Genomic DNA, 19,023 nt, shown 5'->3' on the forward strand with positions numbered 1-19,023 from the left:
CTTAACACGATCACAAAGGATGCGCAAAATGTTTACATATTTGTAGGCGTATTTTCGCATATCTCATGCGGAAGAAATTAATTGAAGAGCAGGGTGATTCAAAAAAAAAAATTTAAGGTACAATTTTTTAATGGCAAATAAAAGTATAGAATTTAATAAAAATTTAGTTAATAAAAAATAAATTATTCAATATTCGGAGTCATAGTGATGTAACATTTTTATTATTTTGGTAAAAAGCTACCCCACCTTTGGGAACAGTATCTCGTTTGACTTGAACAATACAATTGAAATTAGGTATTGCAAGCGGTTGACAACCTTTCTTTCGGAAAAGTTGAATTTGAAAATGAATAATGGTCCACAAGAATCCAAAACAAAATATGGGACCACCATGACGCGGTATGCATAAAAAATTAATAAATAATTATAATTGCATAAGTTGACTAAAACTGCTATGCTATAGCTTTACCAAGTACGCTACACGTTTTTGTGCTGAATCAACTTAAAAGATCAACTGTAATTTTGATTGGGTTAGATAATCGCTTTGCTCAGATAACGCTGTGGGGTTTCCGAAGTTACATTTTCATTTTTTGCGAAAAAATCGGTTCATTTGTTATAGTAAAATTAAAAATATTAACTGATTTGAGGAGCACCGACTTTGAAAACGTGAGTTGTGGGGAAAACGCTTCGAAGTTTACTTTATGCTATTGAAGTTAATATTATTTTATTTTATACAGCAAGCCTGGATGCCAGAATCGGTCAAATGCCAAAAAATACAGCCGCAGAATACAGTTTTTCTCGAATGCATATACGATGGCATTGAGTCGCATGACTTCTCCTAAACTCAAACTGATGTTATATTTTTCCTTCAAATTGGTAACTATCTACTCATAACAATTCTTTTGAATACTTTGGAAAATGTCACCATCATGCTAATAAGACGGTAGGACGAGGTAATATTATTAGGTTATTTGGTTTTGGAATCAATCTAGCTTCCGCACACCTCCATTGTGTAGAAAAGTGGTCCAACCTCAACATTGTATTGTAAATTAGTGCTAAAACGGGGTGACTTTTTTAAGTCTGTATTTTGATCCAGATCCAGACTTTTGAAAAACTTAGACGTTGCTCAATTGCTTATACAAGAAGCGTTTTTTAAGTTGGTGTGATGTTGTATTGCTTCTGGTTTTATCATTTAGACACCTACTGGTTTGCTAATTTTTTCGAAGCTTTCGCTTGTTATAAGCAGATATGAGCAAACCCGTAGCATGTGCGCGTAGAGTGTAAGTGATCGTATATGTATACACACGGATTGTCACTAAGCGCAAGCGAAGAGCGTAAGACGAGTACTTATGATGGGACAAAGCGACGTTAATGCTGGAAGCCGCTTCTACCGACTGTATGGTGGGATATCCGCGAAATTTTTTCCGTAGAAACGAGTGACTCCACAGCCGTATCCACTTCTAAATCAGTTTTAAAAGATATATTTGTATTTATTTATCCAATCTTTAAATAACAAAATCTTTGTCCTAGATGTGACAATTTTATATTTGTTTAATAGTGCTGGAAGAGCAGTGGCTATTGAAATTATAATTGGCGAATGGTCTGAACTTAAGTGATAGTTGTCCGAAATATCTAAATGATCTCGTCGTACTCGAAAATAAACTGCGAACTCTAGAATATTCGGTATTTGGCGGAAGTCTGAAGGCCAATATGTGGGTTTCCCCGTAGATAGTGCTGAAAAATTACTGATATTTATGCATTCATATAGCTCTCTTCCTTTGGGATTGGCCAAACTTGAGCCCCACGAAGGGTGTTGGCATTATAATCTCCACCAGCAATAAGTTAACAGCAAAGTTTTCTATAAAAGTTGTAGTGATCTTGTTCTTTGAAACAAAATCGTGGTGGAAAATACACTGCAATATCAAATTAAATGCATTTAACATTAATGCAAGCCACCTGTTTTATTATATCAATAATATTGCATTATTTCAATAATATTATATCTTAACCCGCTCTTAATTTTTATTGTAGAGTCGCCATGAGCATTTCTTAGGTATTTCAAATCATATTATTCTGCATGGTATTTATGCATTTGTTGTCTAATCATTTGTCGATATCGGACCACTATTAGTCATCGCCGTCATACAAACTGATCGATCAAAATTAAGTTTTTGTAGCAGAAGTCACGTTATTTCTTGTTTTTATTATATTTTTCTTAATAGTGTTTGTTGTTGCTTTTTATTTCGAAAGTAATATTAATATGCCTCTTTTACGTAAATACGTCGTTCCATTTTCTTTACTTATATCAGTCTCACGTAATTTTCGGTCGCTAGGTAAGAAAAGGTATTATACTTTTGTGCAACATGTTGCGAAAGTGTAAAGGAAAGTGCAGATTTTTGTTTTAACTAAGTTCATGTATTTTGTTGAATATGTTGAATATTAGTAATTATTCGCTTCTATACTAGAAAAATTATAACGGCATGTTAGCGCTTGGGAGGGAATGACGGATGTGTTTCTAGAAATTGTCCTCAAGTTCAATAAAGTTATAATAATGCAAAAGCATATTTAAAAATTAAGACATTCATCATTTAGTCGAGTTATTTTTCGCCTTTATGTTGAACATAAATGGTATTTTATATTATTATCCTTGTAATTGGTTTGCTTTTTTTTATAAAACAAATAGTTAAATAGTTGTATTAATACAATCCGATGTAATTTTTTATTAATTTTCCCATCGCGCTAATCTGGCGGTTGATAATTCAAAAGAACAATTTTTGAGAAATATGGCATGCATTTGCTTTGAAGAAAGTATAGGTAATCCGAATGCTGAAAGTTATAACAAAAATTAGTTTTAGAAAAAATTAAACTGTTAAGCAAAAAAATTAACCAGCTGTAAGTGCAACAGAAACACTATTACCATTTGTTTATTTTCCATTCTTTTTTTAATTTTTTTCTTTTGTAGAGGATAAAAAGGGAATTGTTGATCGCAGCACAACAGTCATATCAAAAGAGCCCGAAGGTAATCTTGTTAAATGTGTTTACATAAAAAATAACTAAAAAGTTGATTCCGCAAATAGACAACAAATACATATTATTACTCACATCATTATATAAAACTTATCTTATACTGCATATTTAAAAATTTTGAACCAAAAAATCTCGCAATTTGCCGTTATATTGTTTTACTTAATTATTGCTTATGTTAACAGAAAAAAATTTGCCTTTTGAAAACATTCACTTACATAATTTCAGTTCAACAAATATGCATATACAAACTAAGTTAAAATGCCACTGAATATAAAAACATATATTAACATATTGCGGTGGAGTTGAGAATGAAGTCAAACATTTCTTGCCATCAGTTGTTTGATATGTTCTCATTTATTTCAAAACTAACTCGACTTATATTAAATTACTCCGTTGCCAGTGGTTTTGATAAAAAATTTGGAATTACCCATTCACATACAATTTTTCTCGCTTTTAGTATGAACTGTCATACTAACACAACGAGGCGAAGAAACAAAGGTTATGCCACAATGACCGCTTTGCTTTCAGTGTTTTTCTTCAATAAAAATGAAGACTGTTGCTTGGCAAAGCGTAAAAAGATGAGAACTCTCAAAACTTTGCTGGGCTTAGCCTCAAATGAATGTACTCATATAAAAGCGTATATCGAACTTTTCTTTAAATCAAATGTATGACGCAAAGCGAATCAAAAGTTCTATGTGAATTAGCTAGAGCTCTAATAAATTTAAAACATGATGTATGAAATTGGTATGGTTGCTTTTCTATAATGAAAGAAAAGAAAAGGTCATTTTAAATTTAAAACAACAAAAACGAAGATGATATACAACCTTAAAATCAAAATGTACATCACAAACTCTGCGTATATTATCTTCTCTAGGTCGTTGAATTTTCTAATGTGCTGTTCTTACCAGTAAGTTGTTCAAATATATTGTGTTTGCCCTTTTAATGATTGTATGCATCAAAGCCTTTTGGTGCTCTGTTCCTCATTTTTTAACGATCGATCTTAATTTTTGTAACTGCAGTTTAAGGGAAAATATTATCGCTTGTGATTTTTTTTAAGTACATACAGATAAGATATATGCGCGATAATTAGGTTGGTGCCAGTTTCTGCAAATTAAAATTTAGTTGCAGATTTGTCCTACAACATAAATTATTTCGTAAAAAAATGCTCTCAAAAATATTATACATTATATATACTGAACACATGCTCGCACACTTTTTCATATACATATATATTTATTAAACCGCATGTCTACTATAATATATTATATGTGTTACAAAACCATATTTTACCGGTAATTGAAAAAAATTGTAAATTCCACGCTGACAATTTTAATTTACAAAGTTCACCAATTTTTATGTTATGGTGAAATATGCTTAAACATTTTTACATAAACAAGTTTTTATTTGAACCAATCTATAAACAAATGTATATTTAATTAATTATTCATTACGAATTTCTCATTGTGTTTTTTAAATTTTATTTTTAGCTAAGTATTACTTTTACTCTTTATTTTTTAAAAATTTTATGTATGTACATTGATGAAGCAGTGTATTGCAAAAGCCAACTTAAAAGAAATTTAAATTTTTCTAAATAAAAGATTATATATTGAAATTTTGACAAAACTCGAACGAAAATAATTGTTATAACGATAAGCATTATCTATTTCCCTTGAAAAATTAGATACTCAAAACATCGACAACCTTTGTCTTTACTTCACGCAAATATTTTATTTAAATCTTCTGGAATTTTTTACTATTCTTTACTATGTTTATTGCTTTAACAGCTGTCCTGATGTGCCAATAACGCTCCGAGTGTGGGGTTTTAGCTGGGTTTTCAGCAAGGATTCATTGACTTGTCGTACTCCACAAAAAATGGTCTAACGTAGTCAAATGATGTGGTCTTGATGACCAACTGCATTGGCATTGTTTGATATGATTCGGACACCAAAAGTTCGTCTCATTGAACAGTTTATTTCTCGCTACCTGAATTCTGAAGAGTCGGTTTGTGTCCGAAGATGAGTTTTGGCGTAAAATTTCAAGATTTTCAAACATTAATTAATTAATAAGGGAAATGATAATGGTGGACGAGATACCCATTATAATTTTTTATTTCACTTTGCGTATTAATGTACATAATACAAAAATAAAATCACTAACAAGCTAAGAACAAAAAAAGAGCACTAACCATCATAGTTGCCAAATTTCAAATTTAAAAATGCACCAAAACTAGGAATTAAGTAAAAATACTTGTATTACTAACAAAGTTATTCGTTCATAATGATTAGACATATTTGAAAATTAGCCTTTACACATTCAAAATGTAGGTATATTACAAATTACAAGTAATTTCAAAGAAATTAGGAAAACTTGAGAAATGTCTTTGCTATAGTTGGAAAAAGTTATATAAATTATCATTTGTTATATATTAATTGTCACAACAGGTTTCTCTTTTTTTTTAGCTTTTTTTTATGTAGAGCAATTCATTTAGTGACACAGTACACAGTACAGATAAACGTTTTCGAATTTTGCTTTTAAAAATATGCCTTGAACTAAAGGGAAGATATTAAGAAATCACAGAAATCTACTTGATGCACCAGGGAATCGAATGTGAAATTTAGCTTGCACTTATTTGTAAGAGCTTGTGGGTACTCATGCTTATATTACAGGTTTATATCACATTATCGACTGAACAAATACGCATTTGTTATGACGCTAAATTACGTTTATTGCGTTTTGTATATCCTCTTAAACTATCTGCATTTTTTTCCGTGAACACAATAATTATGGCATTTTGTGTTTTATTCTTATGTTTTCCTCTTTAGAAATAAAGATACGTTTATATCCGTCGTAATAATAAAATAAATTATTTTCTTAACTTACAATACTTTTCAAATCAGTCAGCTCCAATCTTCTTGTTGTTTCTGATAACAAAACCTATAAAATTGGTTTCCGTGACCCCCAAAACCGATACAATTTCTTTTTCGAACATCAAACCAATAATATCTGAATTCATGACAACTACTACATTTTTTAGCTATTGCATAGCTTCTATCGCGGCGACCGAATCAAGATATTTCTTAACGGAAATAAACTTAACACGTTCATGAAATATGCGCAAAATGTTTGCATACTTTTAGGCGTATTTTCGCTGATAAAAAAATAAGAGCGGTTGACTTTCTTTCGGAAAAGTTGAATTTGAAAATAAATAATGATCCACAAGAATCCACAAAAAAATGTGGGATGATATCAAGTCTCAAACTTATATTTCTTATTTCAGTTACCATAAACCTATAGTTTAAATCAGAGATAAAGAGATGGCCAATTCATCTCTCACTGGAAATGAGAGCGCAATTGCTAAACGTCAAAACCTCCGGAACTCAGGCAACTGTCGAATTTCAGGAGGTCTGATGTTTAGCAATTGGAAAAAGAGGGACGGCCAGATTGAAATCCTTCAGAATGTGAACAAAGAGATTTGTTGCTGCTGTTGAAGATCACTAGCAAAAATTGGAAAACAATGAAAATGAAAGAAAACGCGAAATTGATATGTATGTGATGAAATCTTTTGTGACGCCATGCTTAGTAGTATTAATTTTCATTTGAAAATTATAAAAAACATTTATTCTTTTGATTAAGTATTGAAAATTCAAAAATCAATTGTTTTAATATATAACCAAATCACAATAAAGGGTTTAAATTGTTTCTGCATATGTTTAACGGATACATGTATAATAATATTGAATCTTAATAAATGTTGGGCATTTTAATTTATATTCCCAAAAATTGGAAATTGTTATAAAAAACGCAAATTTTGAGGCGCTTTCATACTGGAATAATTTGGGCATCCCTTTATCCCTGTTTTCAATGATAAAAAAAATCATGAATAACCTACATGTATTGTAAGATAATAAAAATATATTAAAAAACATTAACTTTTAATTTATTTAATAAAAGAAAAAAAATTGTTTACTTATCGGTCACCACACTTAAAAAGTATTACTTGAATTAATATCAAAGACAAAAAATACTGCATAAAAAATAAATAAAAAAATATAATTGCATAAGTTAATTAAAAATGCTATGCAATAACTTTACCGCGGCAGTCCCCAAGTGCCACACGTACCTTTTTTTTATCGGTTTCAATTCTGATTCCGACAACTATCAGATTCTACAATACAACACCCCTGTGTATCATCTACAGATAGATTTTATTTAATCAAATATTCCAAAATTACTAGAGAGGGTTAAAAACCATCTATGAGTTCAAAAAAAAGCGCTAAAAAGGACACTAGGCACAATTTTTTGGCGTTTAAATTTTCAAAAAGCGCTAAATCTACTTGTAATGCTTGAAGCACTAAGTGGGCAACTATTCCGCTACTGGTCGTGCCCATCCCTGTTTATTAGAAATTATTCAGTTGTTGTTGTAATAGGTATGTGTATAGAGGTATAATAGGTAGGCGAATCAACAGCAACAAACGAAATAAAACTAATAGAAAATATACACTTACACATTAGGAAATGGCATACGCTGTAATGCGTATGCGATAACTTGTACAATATTTAAATCTTATTCGGATGGTCGAACGCGAACTAATTAAACTTTTTCGCTATTGAGATAACTGGCATAGATGATGGGCCTATTATTTTTAGCTATGACACAGTACTCTGCAAGGGTAATTTTTAATAGCAGGAGCTTTACACAATATCGCAGGATCAACAAGAAAATTTTAATCTAAATCAACTCTTAAATATGCTATCCGAACTGCAGGCACCTTCAAACCTTCTGGTGCTGGATTGATCCAACAACGCAGGCGAAATAGAGAAACCGCAATGGAAGACACACAATTATCAACAGCTATTGGCGACTACAGTGCTAACGATCCCTTAAGTTTATTTATTTTGCGGTCGCATGTATCAAAAGTGGGGAGATGCTTTGCACTTGCTGTTAATGGTAACGCCAACAATAATGGCTCCAAAAACAGTAAAAGCTGCGAATCTGCCTTGAAACAAGATTGCTTTGTACCCAATATAGATAATGATTTGTACGATGGTAACGCTAGTATGCCCTCATCACAAATATTTGGTGTTGGTAACGTGCTGCCTAATTTGTTTGCTACAAATAACATGTGTGGTGACAATGAACATAACGGGAAGTTCATTCTTAAAAAATGTGTGGATGTTACAGTTGATGGTGAAATCGCACAACATCGCCGAAATACATATTTTCCAAAGATCGAGAGTCTAAAAGGTATGTTATGTTCTTACCTGTTCACCTCGCATACCACTAACATTTCGCATACATTATCCTTAAAGTATTAGGAATGATTTGCTAAATTATAGTGTAATTTGTTTTAATCTGCTAATTTTTAATCCCGCTTTGGAATAGGAACTAAAATTAGTTGTTCTTTTTAAAGTAGTGGATATATCTACAAATATCCGTGAAATAATTGTTATAACTACTTTTGACTAATATCATTATACAGAAAAAAAGATGGACAAACAATAGTATGATTTATCTTAAACAGCTAAAAACTTCGCTCATTAGTTGTATGAAATTTCACCTAAAATGATCGTTCCTATATAAAAACCTACAAGAATATTTTGGGGTTATCTTAAAAAATTAAAAAGATTGACTGTTGCGTAATAAAGTTAAGTGAAGCGGTATAATGAAAAAAGGTGAATTACTTGCTTGAATTACCCAGGGATCTTAAACATTTCAAACTAACGATTTCTAATGCAAATTCTATCATATATGACCAAAATTAAAATAAAACTCTTTCTTACTTTTGCTTACAGAACGTATATTACGCGTTTGTTGTGTCTGCCACAAAAGTACTGAAACGTAGTTACCACACCAAAAGACTACATACAAACTACCGCTATATTCAAAAATTATGTACATAGGTATGAATGTTTGTACTTAAAAATTGTCTAGCGGTTTAAAAAAGTGTTAAATGAAAGTAGGATAAACGAAGAAATTTCAATAATGTAATTATATTATTTTTTTAAATAAATTGTTATATTTCTTTAATTCATTAGATTTTTTTATTACATTTTTAGTTATTACAAAGCTATATTTTGGATATTCAAAAGTTTGATGCGACTATCAATGACAGTGACTTCTTAATCGAAAAGGGTTTTTTGAGTGTTTTGTGTAGGAAAATACCCATATGACATAAACAAGTTTGACTCAAAATGTTACCATTGAAGATCAAATAAATTTTTTGTCAAATGTAAACAATGTAAGAGCCAAAATCTCTCAAATGTACCTGCATTTTTTCGATGGTCAAGCTTTTGTCGTACAATAAACGTTTTTTGGCTCTAAACAATGAATAAAGAATACAACTTTGACTATTTTTCGAAGTTCGAAAATTTTCAGAAGTTATTGCTATTTTTTGAATGATCTTGGAAGTATTTATTTTCTATTAACAGACCGAACCGATTTCGCTTATATTCAGTACGATTGTGAGTGAAAATGTCCTCTTTCATTTGATATTACTAATTTTTACCAAGAATAATGTTTGTAAAAAATACAAAAAATTTTCTCAAACAAATTTAATTAAAGTCAACTTCTTAGTCGCTTTAAAAAAAGTTGCTTAGGTTTAACTGCGCTGCAAAAGAAAAACACGGATAACCTTTGTCAAATGAAAGTTTTTCTTTCATTTTAAGGATATTTATTGTAAAATAAATTTGAGTTTCATAACAAAAACCAAAGAAAAATACAACAAAAACTAAAACATACTCATTAAGTACAGTTTTGCTCATAAAAAGTAAATGGTTTCAAATTGATTTTTTTTAATATTTGGTTCAATGGCCTCTGCTCCATATTGCTCGACGCTGTTCGGCAATTGCACAATCTCTTCTTTGAACAATTTTCAATCGGGTTAAGAAATTTAGGGAATTTTGTGCTGGCAAATCGTTGACATTGGAGCCAGCCAGTAATAATTTTGGAAATGTGCTTCGAATGGTTATCCCATTGGAAAACGATCTCTCCCTCTGTCCATAAAATTTTGACTGTAAAATATTCAAATAGTCTTCTTTCCAAAAATTTTGACTAACGGAACAAGTGAAGCACCCCGATAGCATGAAAACGCCTCCACCATGTTTTATAGTCTGTCGCACATGATGTTTTCGAAGTTTTTAATGTGAAAGACGCCAGTATTACTGTTTACCATCCAATTGGTAAGGATTGATTTTTGTTTTATCCAACCATATAATTTTTTTCCCCATCTTTAACGGACCAGTTTTTATGTTCCTTACAAAACTTTAGACGCACTTTCATTTCTTTCATTTTACTAACTTAATTATGTAACGTTGGAGCTAATAGTTAAAATGCTATATCACTTAAAGTGCGAAAGTGGCGAACATCCGAACGATTTGACGGGGATATCGCGGAACTAGGTTAACTAGGATCGATTGTTACCCATAAACTCCCAAAACTTTCAACACTACCTCATAGGTTGACGAAGCGTTTTGAGCTTATTTTGTTAAGGCAATTAGTATCCATCCCAGCCACTTCGCTAAGTTTGCCGACAGTGTGTCTACCGAGATATTTCACTCTCAGTCAGTAAAAGCCAGGAAATAGAGGAGAAAATTACATGATCATTCCAACTCGCCTTCCTCATACAGCTTTGGAAAGGAGCGTCCGACAAAATATTTAGTCACACCGCGTGTGAACTTATTGGTCCTTCCCCAGTCAGAACACCTATAATTACGTCGAAATTGACTTTGATAAGAGCAAGTAGTTCGGATGACTTCTTACGGCTCACACGCATTGTTGACCAGCGTTAGAATGCAAGAAAACATCGGAAAATCGACCCGCTTCGGATCGCATGAAGTTGGACTAAGGGTGCCCACCTTAACAAGCTCATCGGCTTTGCAGTTTCCGGCGATTCCGCTGTGACCGGGCAGCCATCTAATATGGAAGAAACTCGATGATATTACTAACGCGGTAATGCACTCTTTAACTAGTTTTGACTGAATGTATGGACCTCAGTGACTATGGCAGATTTCTTGGCGAAAATATCAGTAAATCTCTGAGATATTTCAATGATATTTAAATGAAACCATACTGTTGTTCTAAGTATGGAAGCAATCGGTCTACGCCGTAATGTGCGATTTAAAAAAACGCTGTTTAGTTACTAAAAAAGTGTCCTCGACCGCTGCAGTGATTGCGGCCTTCATCGTGGATCAAAACAAAATAAAATTGAATATTAACTAAATGGCAGATTTGGGAATACATTTTCAAAATTTTATCAAATATTAGGTGATTTTTGGCCCACCGAAATTACACGTTCCATACGAACAAAAGACTGAACACTGTAAATGAAATATGTACAAAACTCCAAAAAAAAAAAAAAATAACAATAATAAAGCAATCGGATGACTGCAGTCAATTTCAAAAATGTCCTATTGAGTAAAATGCTTTAAACTCAACTAAAAAAATATTCGAAATATTCTTTAAAAATTTTAGTATATTATACTATTTTTAAAGGTATATACAATAGAAATATCCAAAAACAAAGAATGATTTATCACCACGAGTGCCCCTAATTATACCCTGGAGTGGGTATATTAATATTTAGCCATGTTTGAGTATACAAATGTATATACATATTTAATTTAATATTTTTGAGTTGTCGATCTCCCTAAGAAGCTACTCATTTATCGACACAGATTATTGTTCAGGACAATGCTACATTCTCCGAATATATTGTTCGGATTCGACCACTGAAGCCATTTAAACTGACCGATCAAACTCAAGATAAAGGTTTGCCGGTTACTTTTTCAAATTTGGTTATACATATAACCTGCATTATAGCTTCAGCCAAATTAAAGCTCTTTTTTATGTTTTCGATTAAATTCGTTAATTTATGTTTTAATTAAAAAAGTTTATGTTAATTTGGATATAATTTCATGAGATTAATTCTTTGAGACTTGAGATCAAATAATTAAATAAAATAATTATAATTCGAATTTTCTCTTCTGATATTCTGATCCATTTTTTTAATTACTATATCATATACATTCTTCAATTATAAAAAATGTTTTTGGGCATATTTTATCTTGTCCTTATTAACAATGCGACTTTCTGGTAAGAACTTACGGTGCATTCTATTATTGTTTGGAGCATAACCTGCATTCAATTCTTGTCGAATGGTATAACACAAGATTACTACTTTAGAAGTCTTGCTGCAAGGTTGAACCTATTCATATCATTTATCGTTTAATGAAAATTATATTCAATTTTGATAGCGTAATGGTTTGAAATGGTTTTTATAACTTGATTTGTATTTCCGCCTGTATGTATAAATTCGTTTTTTACATTTATCTTTCTATTGGTAAGTCGTTTGGCATTGGAAAGCGATTAATGGAACATTCTAGTAGTTAAAAGTACTATAACTTTAGTTCTTTCTATTCAGCTTGCTTGATTTTTGATTTACGTTAAATATTAGTATACAAGTATATATTTATATACTCGTACATGGGTGCATTCAACATACATTCATATTCAGCTCCACAGCAATGACTCAACTGACTGTATAAAACACATAAAAAAACGATATTGTCGATAATCAAATCATAATTAGTAACAAAAAATAAATAATTAAACGTAATACGCGAACAAAAAAATTTAATGTGCAGTTTAGGATGAACATGCTTTTAACTAACGATTTTTCTCTTATTTTTTTTTTTGCAAATTATACCTCAAACGAATATTTTGAAATATAAAAATTTATTTCAACAACATATTTGACTAATTGAATAATTTAAAACAAACTTGGTCAATTGATTGGTTTATTTATTGAACGACTGATATTAGAAATAAGGATTGTCTGTCCAGCGAAAACTTCACAACAAATGTCATCTAATTCTCAATGCACAGGTACGTAAAAATTGCTTTATTTTTGCATGTTTGTAAAACAACCACTAATTAACCATTTCTTTGTACATAAATATGTACAATAATTTATCGCTGCGTAAAAACAAGTTATCAAATGATGTACAAAACCATCATAGAATTATTCGTCTTTATGTATTACGACGCAGTAAGTTTTGTACAGCGTAAACATTCCGAATTAGACATCATATTCTAAAGTTGAAATTCCTTGGCATATGAAAGTATCGCAATTCACATGCGTAGAATCGACTATTCTAACCGAGTATGAACGCAATGGCCAGCAATTGTATAAGATACAAACAATCTGATTACTACTCCCAAACAGCTGAAATTCATTGGATATTCGCAGGATTACAAATACTGCATTAAATATGATTGAATTAACATTCATTTTTTTTTATTTTGTTATTCCAAATATGGGATTAAAAAATAAATATAATTCAAATATATAAATATAATAAATTTAAATTTTTATAGATTACCGGATTTAAAATAAATTTAGTCCCAAGCGTATAATTTAGAATTAAAAAAGAAATTGTTATAAAATTAATATTTTTTCGAGTTTGCGTACTTTGTGTTCTACTATTTCGAACTAGAGTTCGCACAGTCTTCAATACTCTAGAGCACTGGTCGGCAAACTTACGATATTATGATTTATACTAAATGATTTATATTTAATCAATTTTTAATTCTTAATAAAATTTTTGCTATTAAATTAAACTCCAAAACCAAAATCTAATCTTGCTCTTATCTGATTTATTCAATCTCATCCAATTACTCAATACCAATAAAAGAAATTATTATTTAATGAAAATTACTCCGCCCTAGTATATATACATGTATGTAGTTAGTTAATATTTGTAGTTTTTTAACATAAATAAAAATTGTATATAATATTATATATTTTTCGTGTAAATGCAACTGTGTATATTTCGTATTTGTATGGTGTTGTGTATGGTTATGTCAAGTCAAGAAGTTTAGGTTTTGTGCACATAAAGTATAATGCTTTGGGTACCTAAAGTGTAAAACTATTATTTTTTTATAAAGTTGCACTATTGATAATGGGCATAACGTAGTTCCCGTAAACAATGAGAATAAACGGAAAATGTCATCCAAATGAGTGAAATTTGGCATCAACTAGATTCATTTAACGGTGTTCTTCAAAATTACATCCTTTGACATATTTTTGATGTTCAAACGATATATTACAATTAGTTTGGTAGCTGCTTGTTTCGGACCGCAAAATTCAGGCGACTTTAACTATCGATTGTTGTGTTTTTGGGAGACTATTTTATTCAAGTTGGTCAAATAAAGAGACTAGCACAAGATCGAAATAAATATAAGAGTTTCATTGTGGCACTTTGATGCCCTGCAGAGCTATAGGACACTATACACATATATGCATCCAAAGATTTAAGAAAGGGAATAAAACCATTGAATTTCGATACTTTTTGGAGGGATATTTCGAAAAAACTTAATGCACCATCATGTCGCGATGGAGACGGTTGGCATAAATTAAATATTATTATAATTATTGTCTTATTTATTATGTACTTAAATTCACAAAAATATTCAAATATTTTCTTTAAAACACCAATTAACAGCGTCAGATACAATGGCGCTATTGGGCGTTATCGTACTATCTTCATTTTAATTTAAAAATTTCGATAACTTTTCATTGGCGTATCATACTTCAAGAATACGAATATAGAAATGAAGCGACGATAACAACGACAACAACTTGGAAACGACAATTAAAACGAAAACGAGAATAGGGCCGAATTTTAATGAGACTATACAAAAAATATATGAAATTGAAGATTTGTTATTACTTGAGAATTTTAGGCAACGTGCTAGCATACTACTACGCTACTTGATTCGATGTACTTACATACTATTGTATATACATATGTATATCTTTATAACTTAATGTTCAGGTTTTCGCAAATCTTTTAAGAATACTCTTTATATACCTATATTCGAGAAATACGTCTTTTAAGGATATTTTCGAGCACGTTTACAAAATTTGTGAAAGATTCATCTTTTCTGAAAAGTGGAGTTTTTATACCCTGAACAGGGTGTATTAAGTTTGCTACGATGTTTGTAACACCCAGAAGGAAACTTCGAAGACCCTATAAAGTCTATATATAAATGATCAGCATGGCGAGCTGAAACGATTTAGCCATGTCCGTCTGTCCGTACGTCTGTATAAACCCGAACTAGCCCCTCAGTTTTTGAGATATCGGACTGAAATTTTACATACGTAATTTTCTTACCATGAAACTGCTGATTTGTCGGAAGGATATGTCAGTCATATAACCTGACCAATCAAAATCAAGTCCTTGTATGGAAAACCGAACGATTGGAATCCAGTGTTTGTATGAAAAGCTATCTTCACGAAATTTGGCATGTGTTATTGTCTAAGGCAATAGTGCAATCTCCGAAGAAATTGTTCAGATCGGACAGCATATAGCTGTCATACAAACTGAACTAAAGAAAACTTTTTCGTTTGAGGAAATATCTTCACGAAATGTGGCATGAGTTATTTTCTAAGATAATGGTGTTATCTCCGAAGAAAATGTTCAGATCGGGTCATTATAGCATATAGCTGTCGTACAAACTGACCGATCAAAGTCAAGTTCTTGTGAGGAATATTTTGTATTTGTGAAGGTTCAACCGAAATTACTATTTTTTTTTTTTTTTTGTTAATGTTACGCATGTTTTTTTTTTTGATGACATGAAACAAGAACAAAAAGGTCAGAAGGTTGACACCGGTTGAACATTTGAAATTAAAAAATGTATAAGACAAAGTAACACAGAAATAAAAGTATCGAAATGAAGTTAATTAAAATAGTTTTTGTGATAAGAGTTGCCATGATGCAGAGTTTCACAGAAATGGTATATGAGCTGCTCTCTATGCAATGCAGTAAATAATACTAATATTGGTTATGTATGGGAAGCTTCAATCTATCTCCCTGTAGTGCTTTTAATATAACTCATGGTGCAAAAGTATAATCTTAATTAAGTAGGGAAATGTGATTGTAAGATGCATAAGCTCTTAGCCTTTTGAGGTAATTCCAGTCAAAAAATTTAATTTTCAGAGAATTAAGTTGTACTAATGTGACTCGGTATACTTAGAAACGTTTCAAAGGTCTATATCTCTACCGCTCAAAACTGAGAAAAATATAGTTCAAAACGAAATTCACAAAAAAATTAAAATTTTGCACCCTTTTCACCAAGAAGCTGCTCATTTGTCCGAACGGTACTCTCATATAGCTGCCATACAAACTGAACGATGGGAATAAAGTGCTTGTTTGGAAAGCTTTTTAATTTGACGAGATATCTTCAAGAAATTGGGCATGACTGATTGCATGGGGCAATGATGCATTCTTCGAAGGAATTGTTCAGATAGGATCCCTATAGCAAATAGCTTACATTGCTTTATATGACCGCTATATGCTATAGAGAAGGGTATATATTGCGAAGGGTATATATTGCGAAGGGTATACAAATAAAAAAGAACTTCGTTTAGATCGGTCGTCCAATCTGATGAATTTGTTCGGATATTGTACCATTGCTTTAGACAATAATTCGTGTCAAATGTCGGAAGCTTCTGTGCAACCGAAGCTACCGTTTTTTCTTCTTTTAATTACATTATTTCACGTGCATTTAGCTGTTCTATAGTGGACTATTACTTTCCATTTCGATATTCAATTCTTAGACAATTGAAAGCTTTCTTTGATCTTTTAATCAACTACAATAATATTTTTTTTCTTACATCTTACTTAAAATATGAGAGGCAAGAACTTTCCTTGTTGAAGATATACTTTTTGTATGAAATGGAATAAATACTAATAACATATGAGTAAAAACACGTCAAGTGGACCACCCATTTTCCACTTGATCATCGAATTTGAATGTGAGTATTTTTTCATAAAGTAGTCATCATGAGCACGTAATCCCCCGCTTATTTTTTTTTAATTTTAATTATAACAATAATTTTTTTGTAATTGAAAATTTTTACTACTTTTAGTTAAAAAATTAATAATTAGAAAACGATTGGTGATTTTTTAATGAAATTTTCAGGAGTTATAGTTCAAAACTTGTACTTTAAGAAAATATGTATGAATTCAAATAATTTTTTTTTCAAATTGTTAATTATCTTTTAAGTTAAGAAATGAAAATTTCAATGACTTCTCCCTCAAAAAATTAAAGAGTTTTTTTTTTAGTGTTTTGCAATAAACATTAAAGTAACGAAATCCGCAAAAAAATTGACTGATCGCGATTAGATTAAGCAAAAAAAATTTTTTATGACGGGTAGTCAGCGCTGCCGGTATAGCGGTTTATGTTTGTGCGGTTCGGCAGCGCGACACTTAGAGTGTGTTGCATATTTCATTTGTATGTTGGGATGATGGTCTCACATTTTGCTTACAGTGAATTAGCATGAATGTGGTAGAACAATATGCATAATACCTACCCGCTTAATAGTTTCAAAGAAATACTTAAGACGGGAATTCCCTAATCCACCAGAATGTATTGAATACCCGCTATTAATATTTCAAGGCCAAATTTTTAACTGGAATTTCCTATTCTTTAAGTATTAAAAATTCATAATTTTTTCACCCCATATTTTTTTCTATTCATTATAAAACATTCAATTAACATTACAATTGTTGTTTTAAATAAAATGATATTCGAACTAAATAATAATAATAATATAATTTCTTTATATTGAATATTTTTGAGTATCTTAGTCATTGACTTATCTTTAGAGTTACTTAGTAATTATAAATAAGGAATAATACTCATGTTTTAATTAAAAATATCGTTATTTTATGATTAATTTTATTTTAAAAAATGAAATGTAATAAATTAAATATTTTTTCATGAATAAAAAAACAAAGAAGTTAAATAATTGTTAAATTAATTCTTATAACTTATACGTATTGCTTTATATCTTTTTTTTAACTTTATTTTTAACGATTTTAATGTCTTTGGCGAAAATTTGCACTCGAGTGATGTATTATTAGAGCTCTTTAATGATGATATTGGCGTGTATTTTTTATGGTTACACATCGGTCATAACGTAATTTAAACATCTTCTCATAGGAGTCATGATCTTCTTGAGAGCAAAAACCAAAGTTAATTTTTTTAAATGAATTCTTACCCCATTCAAATAATGAAGTTGCATTAGTTATGTGCTTATCGCTTTCCCGTTGAAGACTTGCACGAACCATCACATGCTCCTTTCCCATGAGAAGTAGCAAAAAAATTCCATTCCGCGTCCACGTTGAAATCTTTTTTATGATTTATTAAATTCACAAAATTATACTTATTTTTGTACTGAGAAGCAGCTCCGTCCAAAAAATAGGAAATCTTTTTTATTTTACGTGTCCAAACTTATTTTTTAGAAATTATATCAATTTAAAATTAAAAAGGTAAACTGAGCTCGCGTCGTGACTAACTTTTTCCGAAATTACAACGTAGTTTATATGTTTCATCTCTTCATTTTCTCTATAGTACACAATGTAAGGGTGAGGTAGTCAGGCTATAAGACTGGTATTCCAATGATGAGATTGGATGGCATTTTGAACAGTTAAAGTATAATTTTCAGAAAAATAAAGGCAAACGATAAATTCTCCATCCTCAACAGATTCTTTCTTGTCAGTAAAATATGACGCTTGAGATCGTGCAAGAAAATCATGTCTCAACAATTCAGGCCATTTTTGTCTTAAATCATAAAGAAAATCTTCTTTTGTCTTCGTTTCTTCAATGATTTCAGTTCAAAAAAATTCAAAATAAATTAACTGAATTAAATAATAATAAAAAAATGGATAATCAAAAGAATTAACAATTTAAACATACAAAATCTAATAATTTCATTATTAATATGTAGATTTCGTAACAAAATATAAAGAATATTAATTACTCAGTGGCGTAGATATAAAAATTATTTGATGACAATAATTACAAAAATTTTAAAAGAAAAGAAGAAGATTTTAGTGAAAATTTCTTTACCTATCAGTACTTTTCCATTGGCTGTATGTAATTTCATTTATTTCATGGTTATTAAGCAATAGTTCCAATTTGTTTATAATACT

General features: G+C 30.6%; 1 protein-coding gene and 1 long non-coding RNA gene across 14 annotated transcripts in view; one reads left to right on the plus strand and one right to left on the minus strand.

Moving 5' to 3' along the window:
* The window catches only part of LOC138858020 (uncharacterized), a 98,477-nt gene that overhangs the window by 77,422 nt on the left and 2,032 nt on the right, over positions 1-19,023 (minus strand). The window lies entirely within an intron of this gene.
* Positions 1-19,023, plus strand: part of CaMKII (Calcium/calmodulin-dependent protein kinase II) — a 111,771-nt gene that overhangs the window by 56,032 nt on the left and 36,716 nt on the right. For 6 of the 13 annotated variants that reach the window (XM_036367078.2, XM_070112467.1, XM_036367080.2 and 3 more), the window contains exons 11-13: positions 2,960-3,016; positions 7,790-8,269; positions 8,818-9,052. The exons of 2 other annotated variants lie outside the window; for them this stretch is intronic. In XM_036367078.2, coding sequence (XP_036222971.1) covers positions 2,960-3,016; positions 7,790-8,269; positions 8,818-8,867 — 587 coding nt within the window. In that variant the 3' untranslated portion in view covers positions 8,868-9,052. Of the gene's footprint in view, positions 1-2,959; positions 3,017-7,789; positions 8,270-8,817; positions 9,053-12,844; positions 12,908-19,023 lie in introns of those variants that run through there. 5 more of the 13 variants (XM_036367081.2, XM_036367084.2, XM_036367095.2 and 2 more) reach the window with 3 other exon arrangements.

This window comes from Bactrocera oleae, chromosome X, assembly GCF_042242935.1.
Source record: "Bactrocera oleae isolate idBacOlea1 chromosome X, idBacOlea1, whole genome shotgun sequence".
Classification (NCBI taxonomy): Eukaryota; Metazoa; Arthropoda; class Insecta; order Diptera; family Tephritidae; genus Bactrocera; species Bactrocera oleae.